Source organism: Lygodium microphyllum, chromosome 28, assembly GCF_053477565.2.
Source record: "Lygodium microphyllum isolate KBCC chromosome 28, Lygodium_microphyllum_v1.1.10, whole genome shotgun sequence".
Classification (NCBI taxonomy): Eukaryota; Viridiplantae; Streptophyta; class Polypodiopsida; order Schizaeales; family Lygodiaceae; genus Lygodium; species Lygodium microphyllum.
In genome coordinates this window covers 123609097-123622821 of record NC_141162.1, presented here as the reverse complement: position 1 = coordinate 123622821, position 13725 = coordinate 123609097, and the positions used below count along the sequence as shown (strand labels likewise).

Genomic DNA, 13725 nt, shown 5'->3' with positions numbered 1-13725 from the left:
AGACAGCTCTTCAGTTTCTATTACAGGTCGGGGTAAGATGCAGCTTATTCCAGATGGACGAGGTGGCACCCATACCTCAGAGGTTTTGCATGTACCAGGATTGGGGTACCATCTCCTTTCAGTCCATAAGATTTGCTCCCTTGGTCTTCTGGTGGAGTTTGACAGTTCTACAGTGCGAGTCCTTGATCGTGAATCGAGGAAGGTTCTATCATCTGGATATGAGGAGAACGGCATTTACAAACTGAAGTCTTCCACTGCCCTCTCTACTCTTCTTCTTACCTCACAGTCACAGTCTGAATTATGGCATGCTAGGTTTGGTCACCTGAACTATGACTATCTTCGGAAGGCGTCACAGGGACAGCTTGTTCGAGGGTTGCCGGATATAGTGGTGAGCCAGCAGCCATGTGTCTCCTGCATAAGGGGGAAGCAGCATAGGGATGCCATTCCCCACACCGCTTCGCGGCGGTCTACTTTACCGATGGAGCTAGTATCTACGGATCTATGTGGCCATATGAGGAATGAGTCCCTGCGTGGGAGCTCGTACTTCATGCTGATCGTGGATGACTACAGCAGGATGACATGGGCCTACTTTTTGGCACTAAAGTCAGAAGCTTTCTCGCACTTCAAGGATTGGCTTCTCTTTGAGGAGAACCGATCAGGCCGGAAGTTGAAGACCTTGCGATCCGACAAGGGAGGTGAATTTGTGTCTAATGAATTTGCTCGGTTTTGTGCAGATAGAGGAATTCACCAGGAGTTTGCCAATACCAATACTCCTCAAGAAAATGGTATTCTAGAACGGAAGAACCGCAGTGTGATCGAGATGGCGCGCACCATGATGGAGCACCGACAGACCCCTCAGGTTCTGTGGACCGAGGCTGTGGCTACTGCAGTCCACATCCTTAATCGATCCCCTACTTCGGCCGTGGAAGGGATGACTCCATTTGAGGCTTATTTTGGGACGAAGCCAGATGTTTCTTACTTTCGGGTCTTTGGGTGTGATGCCTATGTTCACATTCCCAAGGCTCACCGTGACAAATTTGAAGCGGCTTCCCGAAAACAGGTATTTGTTGGCTACAGCTCCCAGTCCCAAGGCTACCGACTGTATGATCCCGTCAAGCGGGATGTATATACTAGCCGTGATGTGCGGTTTGTGGAGGTTCCGGCTTCTTCAACGGGTGATGAGCATCCCGTTCTTGGAGATCCAGGGGAGAGTTTGGCTCCTTCTACAGTTCCACTGGAGCCGGTGCCGTTTGATTATGATTCTGTTTCTGACACAGAGTCTACTGTTCCACCGGATCCTTCTGAGAAGTTACCACCGGTGGACATTCCAGAGTCTTCTACTGCTGGAAAACGACGAGGGGAGGTTCGGCCTCCTCCTCGCTGGGCCCGTGACACACTCCGTGATTCAGGGATCGAGGGGGTTCCTGAGGAGTGGGGACCGCAGGATGGTCCGCGGCGATCACGGAGGCACCAGACGCATTCTTCGGAGCTTGTTTGCTCCAATTATTGTTTGATGTCCCGAGTTATGCAGGATCGAGAGCCCACCTCCGTGAAGGAGGCTTTACAGTCCGCCCCATGGAAGAAAGCTATGGAAGCTGAGTTGAAGGCTATTGAGAGGAATGGCACTTGGTCACTTGTGCCACGCCCCCCGAAGAAGAAGGTGATTGGAGTCAAGTGGGTCTTCAAGACCAAATATCTCAGTGATGGTACTTTGGATAAGCACAAGGCTCGCCTTGTTGCTAAGGGTTTTGCCCAGCGCCCAGGGATTGACTGTCATGACACCTTTGCCCCTACAGCTCGTATGGCAACCATTAGAGCTGTTCTTGCTTTGGCTGGCCATAGGAGATGGCCTGTTTATCAGCTGGATGTGAAGTCGGCCTTCCTGAATGGTGATTTGAAGGAGGAGATCTACGTTGAGCAGCCTCCTGGCTTTGGTTCTTCAGATGGGAAAGTCTACAGGTTGAAGAAGGCCCTGTATGGTCTCAAGCAAGCCCCGCGAGCTTGGAACGAGAAGATTGATTCGTTCCTCCAGACTCAGTTGGGATATCGGCGGTCCAAGGCCGATCCGCAGCTGTATGTTCACACTTCCGAGGATGGTTGTGTGCTGTTTGTATTATATGTTGATGATTTGATTGTCACAGGTGATGATGCACAGCAGGTCCAGGAGACAAAGTCAGCTTTACATCGGACGTTCGAGATGACGGATTTGGGGCTACTCCATTTCTTTTTAGGACATGAGATTTTTCAGTCTCAGAGGGGGATCTTTCTCTCCCAACAGAGATATGTACAGGAGCTCTTGGTGTCTTTTGAGATGGAAGATTGTCGGGCCCTCTCTACTCCTATGGATCCGAACTGGAAGGCCACTTCCCACTCAGCTTCTCCTTTGGCGGATGCTTCCCGCTATCGACAGTTGATAGGGTCTTTGATTTGGCTTCTCAACACCAGGGTTGATCTATGTTTTGCTGTTGGGCTCTTGGCAGGGTTCATGAGTGAACCTAAGACGGTGCATTGGCAGGCTGCTCAGAGGATACTTCGGTATCTGAGGGGGACGTCTGATTTGGGGATTCATTACCCCGCAGGGACAGATGGGTCAGATCTTGTACTTGCAGGTTGGAGCGACTCGGATTGGGCCGGTGACGTGGACCACAGGCGGTCTACAACAGGTTACTGCTTTACTTTGGGTGCAGGTGTTATTTCATGGAGTAGCAAGAAGCAGCCCACGGTAGCCCTTTCGTCTACTGAGGCGGAATATCGGGCCGCATCTTCCACCACATGCGAGGTTGTGTGGCTTCGGAGATTGTTGGAGGAGCTTGGGTGCCCCCAGACTCGTCCTACATTGCTGCGATGAGACAATGAGAGTTGCATTGCCTTGGCAAGGAACCCTGTTTTTCATGCCCGGACGAAGCACATTGAGATCCAGTACCACTTCATCCGAGAAAAGCTTCTGGATGAGACCATCACTGTGGAGTATTGCAAGACGGAGGATAATCTTGCGGATTTGTTTACGAAGGCGCTTCCTCAGGCTCTACTTCGGCAACATTCCAGATCCCTCAGGCTTCTGCCCTGCCCAGGCTCTGAGAGGGGGTGTTAGAGAGGATCACAGCCAGGCAGGTGCAGTCCAGTCGGACTGCTGCAGTCGGACCTGCAGCAGTCGGACTGCCACGTGGCAGTCCGACTGCCTGCAGCCATTTTATTCCTGGCTGCGCCCTATTTTGGCGCCCCGTTCTAGGTGATTTTTCGCCTATTTATTGCTGACGTTTTCAGCAGTCTGGACACTATTCTCTGTCGCAGATTACAGACCGGTGCCGTGCAGATCTCTGTCTCTGTTCACAGATTTCAGACAGCAGACAGTGCAGACTGCAGCAGACTTCGAGGTGGACAGCAGGTCGCATCGTCAAGGTGGAGACACGCAGTCCAGCGCACTGCGCCCATGTATATCTTTGTATTCAGCATTCTTTATACAGCAGATCTTCAGTGTACACTGTCTCTTTCTCTCCCTTCTCTCTCTGCGTTCTCTCTCTCTCAGTCCTACGCTTCCGCACCGCTGCACTCTGACAGCATCAGAAGCACGCACCCCTGACTCCTCCTTGGCAATGCTCTTCTTACATTCCGTGATGTAGTGACTTGGCTTCTTACAATAATGACACCTGCCCTTCTTGGTTTGCATGGTCCTCTTTCTTGTTGCTCTGTGAAGTACTTGAACTTCTAGGACTTTGCAGAGCATTTTTTGACTAGCTACCCTCGCTCTTCTACGTCGCCATAAAAGCCTATTCAAAGGCTATTACAGCCACCCCACTATTCTCTCTTGTTTTTGCTCTTCTTCTAGGAGCAAACTAACCAACCGAAGAAAGGTAAGTAACTGCGGAGAAATTCTCACGGTGAGATCCGTGAAAAAGGCCAAATAAGAGGGCAGCAAAGAATCTAGAGTAGTAGAGATCATTTGTGCATCAGAATAATACTTATCTACACTCATTAATTGCTCATATAGGCCCTGAATTTTGTTAAGATGATCCTACATGGCATCACCTTTATCCATTTTTCCATTCTCAAGCTCTTTTTTCAAGAAAGAGATACATGTCTCATTTTTTTCCAACAAACATCTGCTCAAGTGTGAGCCATGCTTCTTGTGAAGAAGCTATAGACCGTATATGCCGGATTATAGACCATTGAATTGCCAATGCAATCAGTGACAATGCTTGAGCATCCCATGTGTCCCAAGCCTTTTGTGTTACTGATCTTTGGGAAAGTGGCTGAGTTGGAGCGGCCCTTTCGGTCCTTTGATCACACTCTCCTGAAGGAGGGGTTGCAGGAGCCACAACTCCCAGATGAACTTCCTCATCACTAATATAATCCCAAAGGTTTTTTGCAATCAGCACATTCTTCATCATGAAGGACCATAGAGAATAGTTATTGCCGTCCAATCTATCCTCCTTGGATACATATGTGAATACATCATTTTGTCCTTGATTGGCCATGGGAAATGACACTTTTCAAAGAACACAAAAGTAAGAGCCAAAGCTGGAACAACCTCGAAATCTGAAAATTTCCAGAAATTACAGCATGCACCAAGCTATAATTAGCAAATTTGTATCACACTTGATCACAACTGTCCAATGTACACTCTGTCCAATACACAAGCAGTGCTCAACAACACAACCAATGCAAAAGCCCCAAATTTTTGCTGCCCAAAATGCACAATTTCAGTCTATTTCAGACTGAACGTATAGTACATGTGCCAATGTCAAGTAAATACCCCAAAAGCCCCAAATTTTTATGACTTGCTTCCCAAGAAATCTCTAAAGATGTACTTCCCGGGCAAAAGCCTTTTGTTGTACTTCAAAACTTTTGAAAAAAAAAAGAGTAAATGCTACCTTTACCTCGAATGTTGGCTGTGAGAGCCGTCAGATTTGGTGGAGTAGGAGGCACTGACACAGGCAGAGCGAGAAACTAGAGGTGGTGAACTGGTTGTACAGAGGGTGGTGCTGGTGGCAGGTCTGTAGGCAGAGTTGGCATAGGTGATTGCTGTGCTGGTGGCTGGCAGACCAGGAGGCGGGAAAGCTGTATCCTGCGGGGGCTGCTACATGTGGTGTTGGCGCCTGCTAGGCGGCGCCAGCAATTGGCGATAGTGGTGGACCAAGAGGCGGTGCCGCTGAAGACAGTGCTTGGTGCACAGCTAGACCAGGTGGCTGGTGGCATAGGACTAAGGCAGTGCTGGTGGCAGGAGCAGCAATGGCTGGTGGTGCTGCAAGTGTGAACAACCAACAGTTGATTGGTGTGGAGGAGCTGAAGCTAAGTTGACCAAGATCTCCATGAGGCTTGGATGGACTGTGTGAACCCACAGCTCTGATACCAAATGTGAGGGATGGAGATGGAAGCTCCCAGCTGAGAGTATAGAGTTGACAGTAGAGAGTGAGAGAGAATGAAGACACACCATGATTCCCAATGCAATTACCAAGAGCGTAATGAAAGTATAAAGTACAACCCTTAAACCTTAGGGTTGTTAATGTGTAAAACACAATAAGTGGCCGAACTGTGTAACATAAACACATAAAACACGATAAGTGATCGGACTGTGTAACATAAGCACATAAGATAGAAGATAATGTAATTCGGAAAAAACCTCTCACAAGGAGGGTAAAAAGTGCTCCAGTGTCCTATTGTAGATCACCGATACTCCTTTGTGAGCATAGGCGTAAGTCAAACCCAATACGAACAACATGTGCACCTATTGCTAACCATGCTCTTGCCCTCTACATGTATGAAATTCCAACCACTTAAACTAGTTACATTCATGAATCATAACCACTGTTAGAACCTTAGGAGATGCACACGCATGCCAAAATCCAACATTATTTTGACCACTAAGGCAAAGTAGTGAAGTGACTAGTACACCGGATGGTGATCTTAACGGTGGAAATACTATCAATATACACTACCCTAGATACAAACTAAGTACATCCAAGATCCATTACATGGTCGAGCCGTCCATCGCTAGGGGAGTGGAGGTGCAACCTCCTCCTTGAGCATCAAGCAATTCTTCTCTTATCTTATCTTCTCTTGCTCGCAGTAATGGAACTTAGAGCATGGAGCTTGAGGCTCAAGCCCGCTTGAAGCTTGCACTTGGATCATGGAGCTAACTGAGTGCTCAGGAGAGGAGGCAACTCGATCGGGCATGGAGGTAAGTTCACTACACTTGTAGAGAGAGATATCACATCGACTATGTGAGAGGTAGCCATTAGTGCTCGGCTTTGAGTAACCCTAGACCAGCTATGTAAAGTTCCCACAATAGCTGGAAATTGGGATTTGTGAGAGAGGAAGATCAACTCAAGCCTGCTTTGAGGTTGTAGAGAAGTGAGGAGATGTTGGAATCTAAGGTTTCTCTAACAGCATCTCTACTTGTTGGCCAAGGACCATGAAGACAAACAACCCAAACACATCAGTCATACATGGAAAATCTTGTCCTGATCTTTGTTTGAGAAGCTTAATGGATCATTGAATACATATAAAGAGTTATAAGGACGCAATGGAATAAAGATGCACCAAATACTGGCAATCTATGAAAGAAGTAAAATAGTGAAGATGTGAAATAATTTAACAAGCTAGCTCACCCCTAGTCATCAAAATGTAAATAAATATTAATTAGCCCATAAGAGAACACACTTTCATATCCTTTCTCATAATATTAAGAATATTTAGGGCAGTATATTTAAGAGTTGGGCACAGCAAGAAGCAAAGTTGCTGGTGAGAGTAGAATGATTACCTGATACCGACTTACAATACTGGACTGAAAAAGGCCATTCTCCTGTGTTATTATTTTGGCGGACTCTATCAGCTGAAGAATCGTTTCCTTTATATAACCTTCATCTCCAGTTAAAAACTGCTCCATGTCAAAGCTAGGAATGATTTCTTCAAGTTCAAGAGCATTTTCAACTGTTTGCAGATTTTGAGAAACTTCAGATCTCCACTCTTTCCAGAAAGGACTTGAACTCATGCTCTTCAAATCACGCTCTGTATTTGCTGTTAAATATAATGTGCAGGAGTTAGGAACTGATCTGCTACCATGTGTGCTTCCAAAAACTTTGTTCATTTATGATCCAATACAGGAGTCGAGTAAAGAAAGGGAACATAATACACATTGAAACAAATAGCCTAGAATGTACTAATACGTATTCCAAAATCAAGTAAAATATTAGTTTTCTTGGCTGTTATTAGCCTCCAAACATATTGGATTCTTTAGACATCAAGAATCTCTGAATCAGGCCATCAGACTGATGCTGTTTCCCTCAGTGTTCCACTGCCATAACTTTTGGACTCTTTAAACATCAGGAGTCAAGAGTGTCAGGATGATGCTCCTACTCTCAACCTTTCACCCCCATAGCTCCCTCTCTTTCCTTGGCATTGTGATGGCTTCCTTCTTATCAGCACACAATTGCCATAGTTCGTCTTCTCCCTTACCTATTGCCATCATCCTAGCTAACCCTGCTTTTACAGGTTGTCTGGTTGAACAGGTGCAACTACCATTTTCCCCTCGTCTGCATTCAAATATTCCCTTCTCACAAAGCATTTTTGTAGGCCCTTCTCTGTCCCTTTACCAGTTGAACGAGTGCCTAATCAGTGGATCAACACAACAAGACTGCATGGAGGCTCTTCCAAAACTTGGAGCTGGTACCAATGTGTATTACCCCCTCAGCAAATCCCCCCACCCCCCCGGCACCCAGCCCGTGTTGGCGATAAGACACACATCTAAATGGCCACAAGAGATAAAATAAAATAAAATAAGTTTGGAGTAGGGGGAGGTTTTTTTTTTCTTGGGGCATGCTAGCTCACAAGCCAACTGGGATGACGGAGTCAAGTGGGAAGTAAATTGGACCTACATGAACACACCATTTGAACATAGGGTCCAATCAAGCAATGCACGTAGCCAGACTTGAACCCACAACCTCATGATTATAAGCCCAAGTGGTAACCGCTTTGGAGGCTGGGGGGAAGAAGGGCATTCGCCGAGAGAGCGGGATAGCTCACAAGAAAAATGAATAGTGGAGCTTGATTACATTGGGATCCTCCTCCTTAGTGACCCTACCAACTGGGATGACCGACTCAAGCAGGAAATAGATTGGACCTACACAAACACACTATGTGAACATAAGGCATCCAATCAAGCAATGCACCTAGCAAAACTAGCAAAATGAATAGTGGAGCTTGATTACACTGGGTCCTCCTCCTTAGTGACCCTACTAACTGGGATGACCGAGTCAAGCAGGAAATAGATTGGACCTACATGAACACACTATGTGAACATAAGGCATCAAATCAAGCAATGCACCTAGCAAGACTTGAACCCACAACCTCATGATTATGAGTCCACGTGCTAACCGCTAGGGAATCACTTTTGGAACCATTCATTGCCTTCTTCAGCAGCTGGCTTAAACAATCCAGTATCCCAAATACTATTGTTTGATTTGCAAAGTCCATACAATCTCAGGTCCCTGCATACAAATAATTTATGGACCAGTTTGCCATGCATACCCATCCCTATCTTCAGGTCCACTTGAGAAAAATTGGCTATGATCCCAGGGTGCATTTGGCATTCTTGAAGCTAGCCCCACCCTAACCCCATGTGATGGCATTTTGAATGCATTGACGCCATGGTTTTCATGCTCTTATTCATCCAGTGATAAAAAGAAGTGTTTTTCATTACCCTCTCACTTTTAATCTCTCTCTCTCTCTCTCTCTCTCTCTCTCTCTCTCTCTCTCTCTCTCTCTCTCTCTCTCTCTCTCTCTCTCTCTCTCTCTCTCTCTAGTAGCATTCAAGGACACTCTTGTTTGCAAACATAGCATCGCAAAGAACTTGCCCTAAGAACACATTCCAACTGAAATGGCTCCATTAAATCAGATATTTCTCCTGAATTGATCATACAGGTCAGAAAATGTCAAGAATACAATCAAGAACAACATCCCAGATTCACGGTTTATGTCTAGCCTTTATACATTTTGATCCACAACAATTGGACCAATCAGCATCCAAGGTGTTTGTATTGCAATAGTAGAGCATTTTTTCTTCTTTTGATCTATGTTAACAGCATGCTTATACTTGGTCATGCTCTTTGAATCATTCTTCAACCATTTAGGCATCTAATTGGTATCTAAATATATATGCACCTGATGCTCTTACTTCTTGGCATGCTGTATAGAATAACCTTCCCTATGCACCAACACTGAGCCATGGTTAATTTAGCAAGAGTGTGACTTACATCATGTGATAGTCTCTACCCAAAGCCTATGCAATTGGCTTCCTCGTTGCCCTCCCTAGCAAAACAAGGCCATACCCAAAGCCTACACAAGGTTGAGCTAAAAATGCACTACAAACTGATTAGCTCTTTTAAACAGCCCCAAAACATGTAATTACTAAACTTTCATTAAAATGAAATGCATTCCAAGAGAGTTTGTGTCCCATAAGCAAAACTCTAATTTGGTAGGATTCTTCTGCATCTATAAATAGACAAGCTGCCCACCATTCAGCCTCATCCTTGTTTTGCAAGTCACATCAGTCCTCAACCTCTCTGCTGCTATTGGCACCCTGTTTCCAACCTGCAGCCCATCACCATCTGCTGTTCAGCCTTTATGAACTGCAGCCCTCCACCTAACACTTGTCCATTGCTGCATTTTGGTATCCAGCCTGCTAATCACTCACTTCCAGCCTCGCTATAACTCTGATCGGTGGTTACAAACCTTGGGATCTGTCTCCAGTGGACGTCACACTCCATCTACATCCATTGCCTTGCCTTTGAGCATCTTGTACACTCTTTCCATCATTTACAACATTCATTCACTCACTTCAAAGCTCTGTTTCTTCTCTCTGCGTGTTTGTGTTTTTGCATTTTGCATTTTGTGTCATTGTCTAAGCTATTGTGTTTTATTCTTGTTCATATATTCTGTGTTTTCTTAGTGCAAACCCTAACATATCTTCACACAAGGGGCCCTAGTCCCCAACATACCATGCATCTTTGGGTTGCCACGATAGGGAAAATGAATCAACTAGTGATGACCAAAAGCAAGTGGCAATCTTACTGCTACATACGCCTAGTTGTAATTGACTTTCACTAGCTTACAATAGCAATTTAGACAAATGCCTAAAATGGCAGTCGACTAGCCAAAAATGGCCAACCAACATCATTTGGTCACGAAAATGCTAGTATAGCCCTAATAAATGGCCAACAAGGGCAAACAGGGTAAATCACACCCTACGAAGGGTAATCACTACCTAGAGGGGGTGTACAATGTTGGGTTTGACTCACACCTACGCTCACAGAGGAGTTTCAGTGATCCACGATAGGACACTGGGGCACTTTTTACTCTCCTTACAAAAGGTTTTTTCCCTAGTTATATTATCTTCTATTTTATGTGCTTATGTTCCACAATTCGGTCACTTATTGTGTTTTACACCTTTTGGGCATAAACGCACATTAATAACCCTAAGGTTTAAGGGTTGTACTTTGTACTTTCATTATACTCTTGGAAATTGCATTGGGAGTTGTGTATTGTATTCACTCTCTTCCTCTCCACTGTCAACTATGTACTCTCAGCTGAGCTTTGATCCTCCATCTCCCACATTTGGTATCAAAACACCGTTTCTACCCACACCAACTCCTCGTCGCCAATCGCCAGCCCTCCACGTGGTCAGCCTACTCAGCTCGCCACTTGCGCCACTTGTAGGTCCGCTCCCCAGCCGCCAACTACGCTTGTCACAACGCAGCTTGTGTCATGAGAACATGTATTTTTGAAACCTCACTTAACATGTGGATTAATTTTTCATCACATGGTTAAGTAAATGTTGCACATGTAAGGTGTAACTGGGGTTAGAGTAAATTTACGTGCCCGGGACCCAAGGAAATCACGGGATGTCAAAGGCAAAAGTTGCTATAAGTTATGCCACACAGGTACTTGGTGGTATCTGGTGCTAATTGTTGGCCTAGGTCATTCATTTGGCCATAAGTGTCAGTTGGTGACACTAGAGAAGTAGCGTTTAATGGTAGCTAACACCAATTTGATGGTCAAAGATGACGTAGAGACACTCAGGAGTGGAAGATGCCTAGCCAATTTAATTATTGGATAATCAAATTATTTTTCAATGCACATAAATAATTATTAGATTAATTTTCATTATTCAAAGACTGAAAATTGATATTTAATTATGGATAATGCTGGAAAAACCATTTGGGAAGATTGCCACTTGTCAAAAATCCCCATGCAAGACTAAAAAACGTCTTTAGAGGCTGGAGAGAGGCATTTTTAGTATATTTAGCCTGCAAGAGAGAGGAAGGAGATGTTGTTGGTTTGATTTGCAGCCATTGGAGAACCTTCTGAGGCAGCCAGGGGCAAGAGAAGACCAATCAACAGCAAATAACAGCATCTACAGGTTGTTGAGACAGAGCAACAGCAATAAATGACTAATTTTCCTCAGTTCTTTGCATCTACAAGTTGTTGTGGCAAGGCAACAACTGCATTTGACTGATTTTCAGTCATTCTTCGCGACAAAACTCTGAAATCTCTCTCTCTACAACTTTCTCTCTCATCTCCTAGCCATTTCACAGCCTTGCTCCAAAGATCTCAGCATTTGGACCCTTGGAGGCTGAGAAATTGCAAATTTCTCTACTGTAAACCCTAATTTACAGCAATAATTAGGGTTTAGCAGCAACCTCGGGAAGCGTGGCAAAAAATTTGGAAGCTCCAAGACTTGGATGTTTCAGGGCTGAAGGTGAATTCCAGCCAAATTCAAGTGGAGGGCTGCTAGCCATTGAATTTGGGGCATTTCCATCGTCTATGAAGTGGATGAATGCCATTTAAGTGCCCGAATCAAGGGGCAAATTAGATTGAAAACTTGCTGGTCACTTTGGACAGCAAGGGGAGTTTGGATTGTGAAGGTGATCGGGAAAATCCCATTGTAAATCAACATTTTCTTCAATAAAGCTAAAGAAGTACCGAAAGGGGCGCAAATTTTGGGGCCAATCGGTGATGCATTGGTGAAAAAGTTAAAAGTGTATGATGCATTTTTGGCTTTCGTTGCACTTGCTAAAAATCAATATGACTACAGGATTAAGACTCTCCATTTGGACCAAGGAGGGGAATACATGTCTTCCTTGCTGAATAATTTTTTGAAGCAGTAAGGCATTGTCCATCAATATACTACTTTTTTCTGCAAATAACGTGTGGCTAATTATATTACTTCAGAAAAAACCTGAATACAAAGAAGAGCTCATGCTCAACAGACTAGCTGGAGCTGATGCAAAGTCACAAATATATCTAGTACACAAGCCTCTCAAGGCAGACTGGGGGGGATGGGAGCAAGAAGTCATGGAAAGGGGGTGTATTGCCATCTGGGGCTGCCTACCTGCATCACGAAAAACAAGTCTTGGCTGCCCCAAGTGTGCATGAAAATAGAACATAGCTCCTAACAAGGTCGAAACTCACCCTACACTCGGTCCCATTGACCACGAAGGGAGTGGATGATGAGGTCTAAAGCTCTGCTAAAGTCGCCTGTACTCCCTGCCAAAAACCTCTTGACACCACGCCTTCCATATATGCCATCCAGTAAGACTCCCTACGATCTTCCATACCTCAGAGCGGTCTGCCGAGGGCTCTAGCACCTGGCGGATGGATAGAGCCTCCAGATTGACCACTGCACACGACCCAGCCTCAATAATGAATATCGTGTCCTGCATCCGAGCCTCATACAGAAGGTGACAGCCCTAGCTGACTGCCTACCAACAGAAAGCTGCCCATGAGATACATACAAGGCTGGGTGCTATATGGCGGAGGATGCGACATGCTCCTCTCCACACGAGCTGCCCCACATCACATGACTAAAGGCAGCACTTTGGAGTTTCCAGAGGCTGCTGTGTGCAGCATTTACAAGCTCCATCCTTTTGCATCTGGGCTAACCAACTCCCCACCACCAGGTCTCCATGTACAACCAGCCATAAAAAATAAAATACCCTCCTCGGCCTCCAACTATCCCATAGGCGGTGCCAGAAGATCCGTCGGAAAGCCTCCATGATGTTGTGCTCCACCTAGTACTTGCTACGCAATGGCGCCCAGTCCATGTCCTCATGCATCAATACGTGTCTCCCAATCCTGGCCATATACTCCAGACATAGTTGCCTTCGTACATCGTACGGAAAGATTCATACGGTATGATTCGTACGGATACGTACCGTACGGTAGGTATCCGTACGAATTCGTACGTTAAAACATGCCTGTTTTGGCCACCTTGCCTTCACGTCCTGCGTCCCGTGTCACGCATTTCCAATACGCCCGCTTTTACTCCGCTTGCTTGCGTGGCACTTTTTGGGGGGTGGGAAGCCTTGGATACCTCATCCCACCCCCTTTTCCAGCCATGCACTCCCCTCCCCAGCCCTCTTTGGATTCCTTCTAGTTGGCAGCCCTCTCTTTGACCATTGACCCCTCTTTGACTATTTGAACTTTAACCCTTCTCTCATCTACAAAAGGTGCTCCTCTCCTCCATGCTTCCACACCAATTAAACAAGCACTTACCGTTCTCATCTTCCTCTCTTGGATCTTGATTCTTGAATGGACTTGCGATTCGTCATTCTCGAATCTCACCTCCCATCCCCTCTTTCCCGCACCTATCGAAGCATTTGCCATTCTCAAATCTCATCTCCCATCCCCTCTATCCCACACCCTATCAAAGCATTTGTCATTCTCATC

General features: G+C 45.6%; 1 protein-coding gene across 1 annotated transcript in view; it reads right to left on the bottom strand.

The window, feature by feature from the left end:
• The window catches only part of LOC148011942 (neuroblastoma-amplified sequence protein), a 111328-nt gene that overhangs the window by 14344 nt on the left and 83259 nt on the right, over positions 1-13725 (bottom strand). The window contains exon 10 of the mRNA XM_087669869.1: positions 6761-7017. Coding sequence (XP_087525995.1) covers positions 6761-7017 — 257 coding nt within the window. The remainder of the gene's footprint in view (positions 1-6760; positions 7018-13725) is intronic.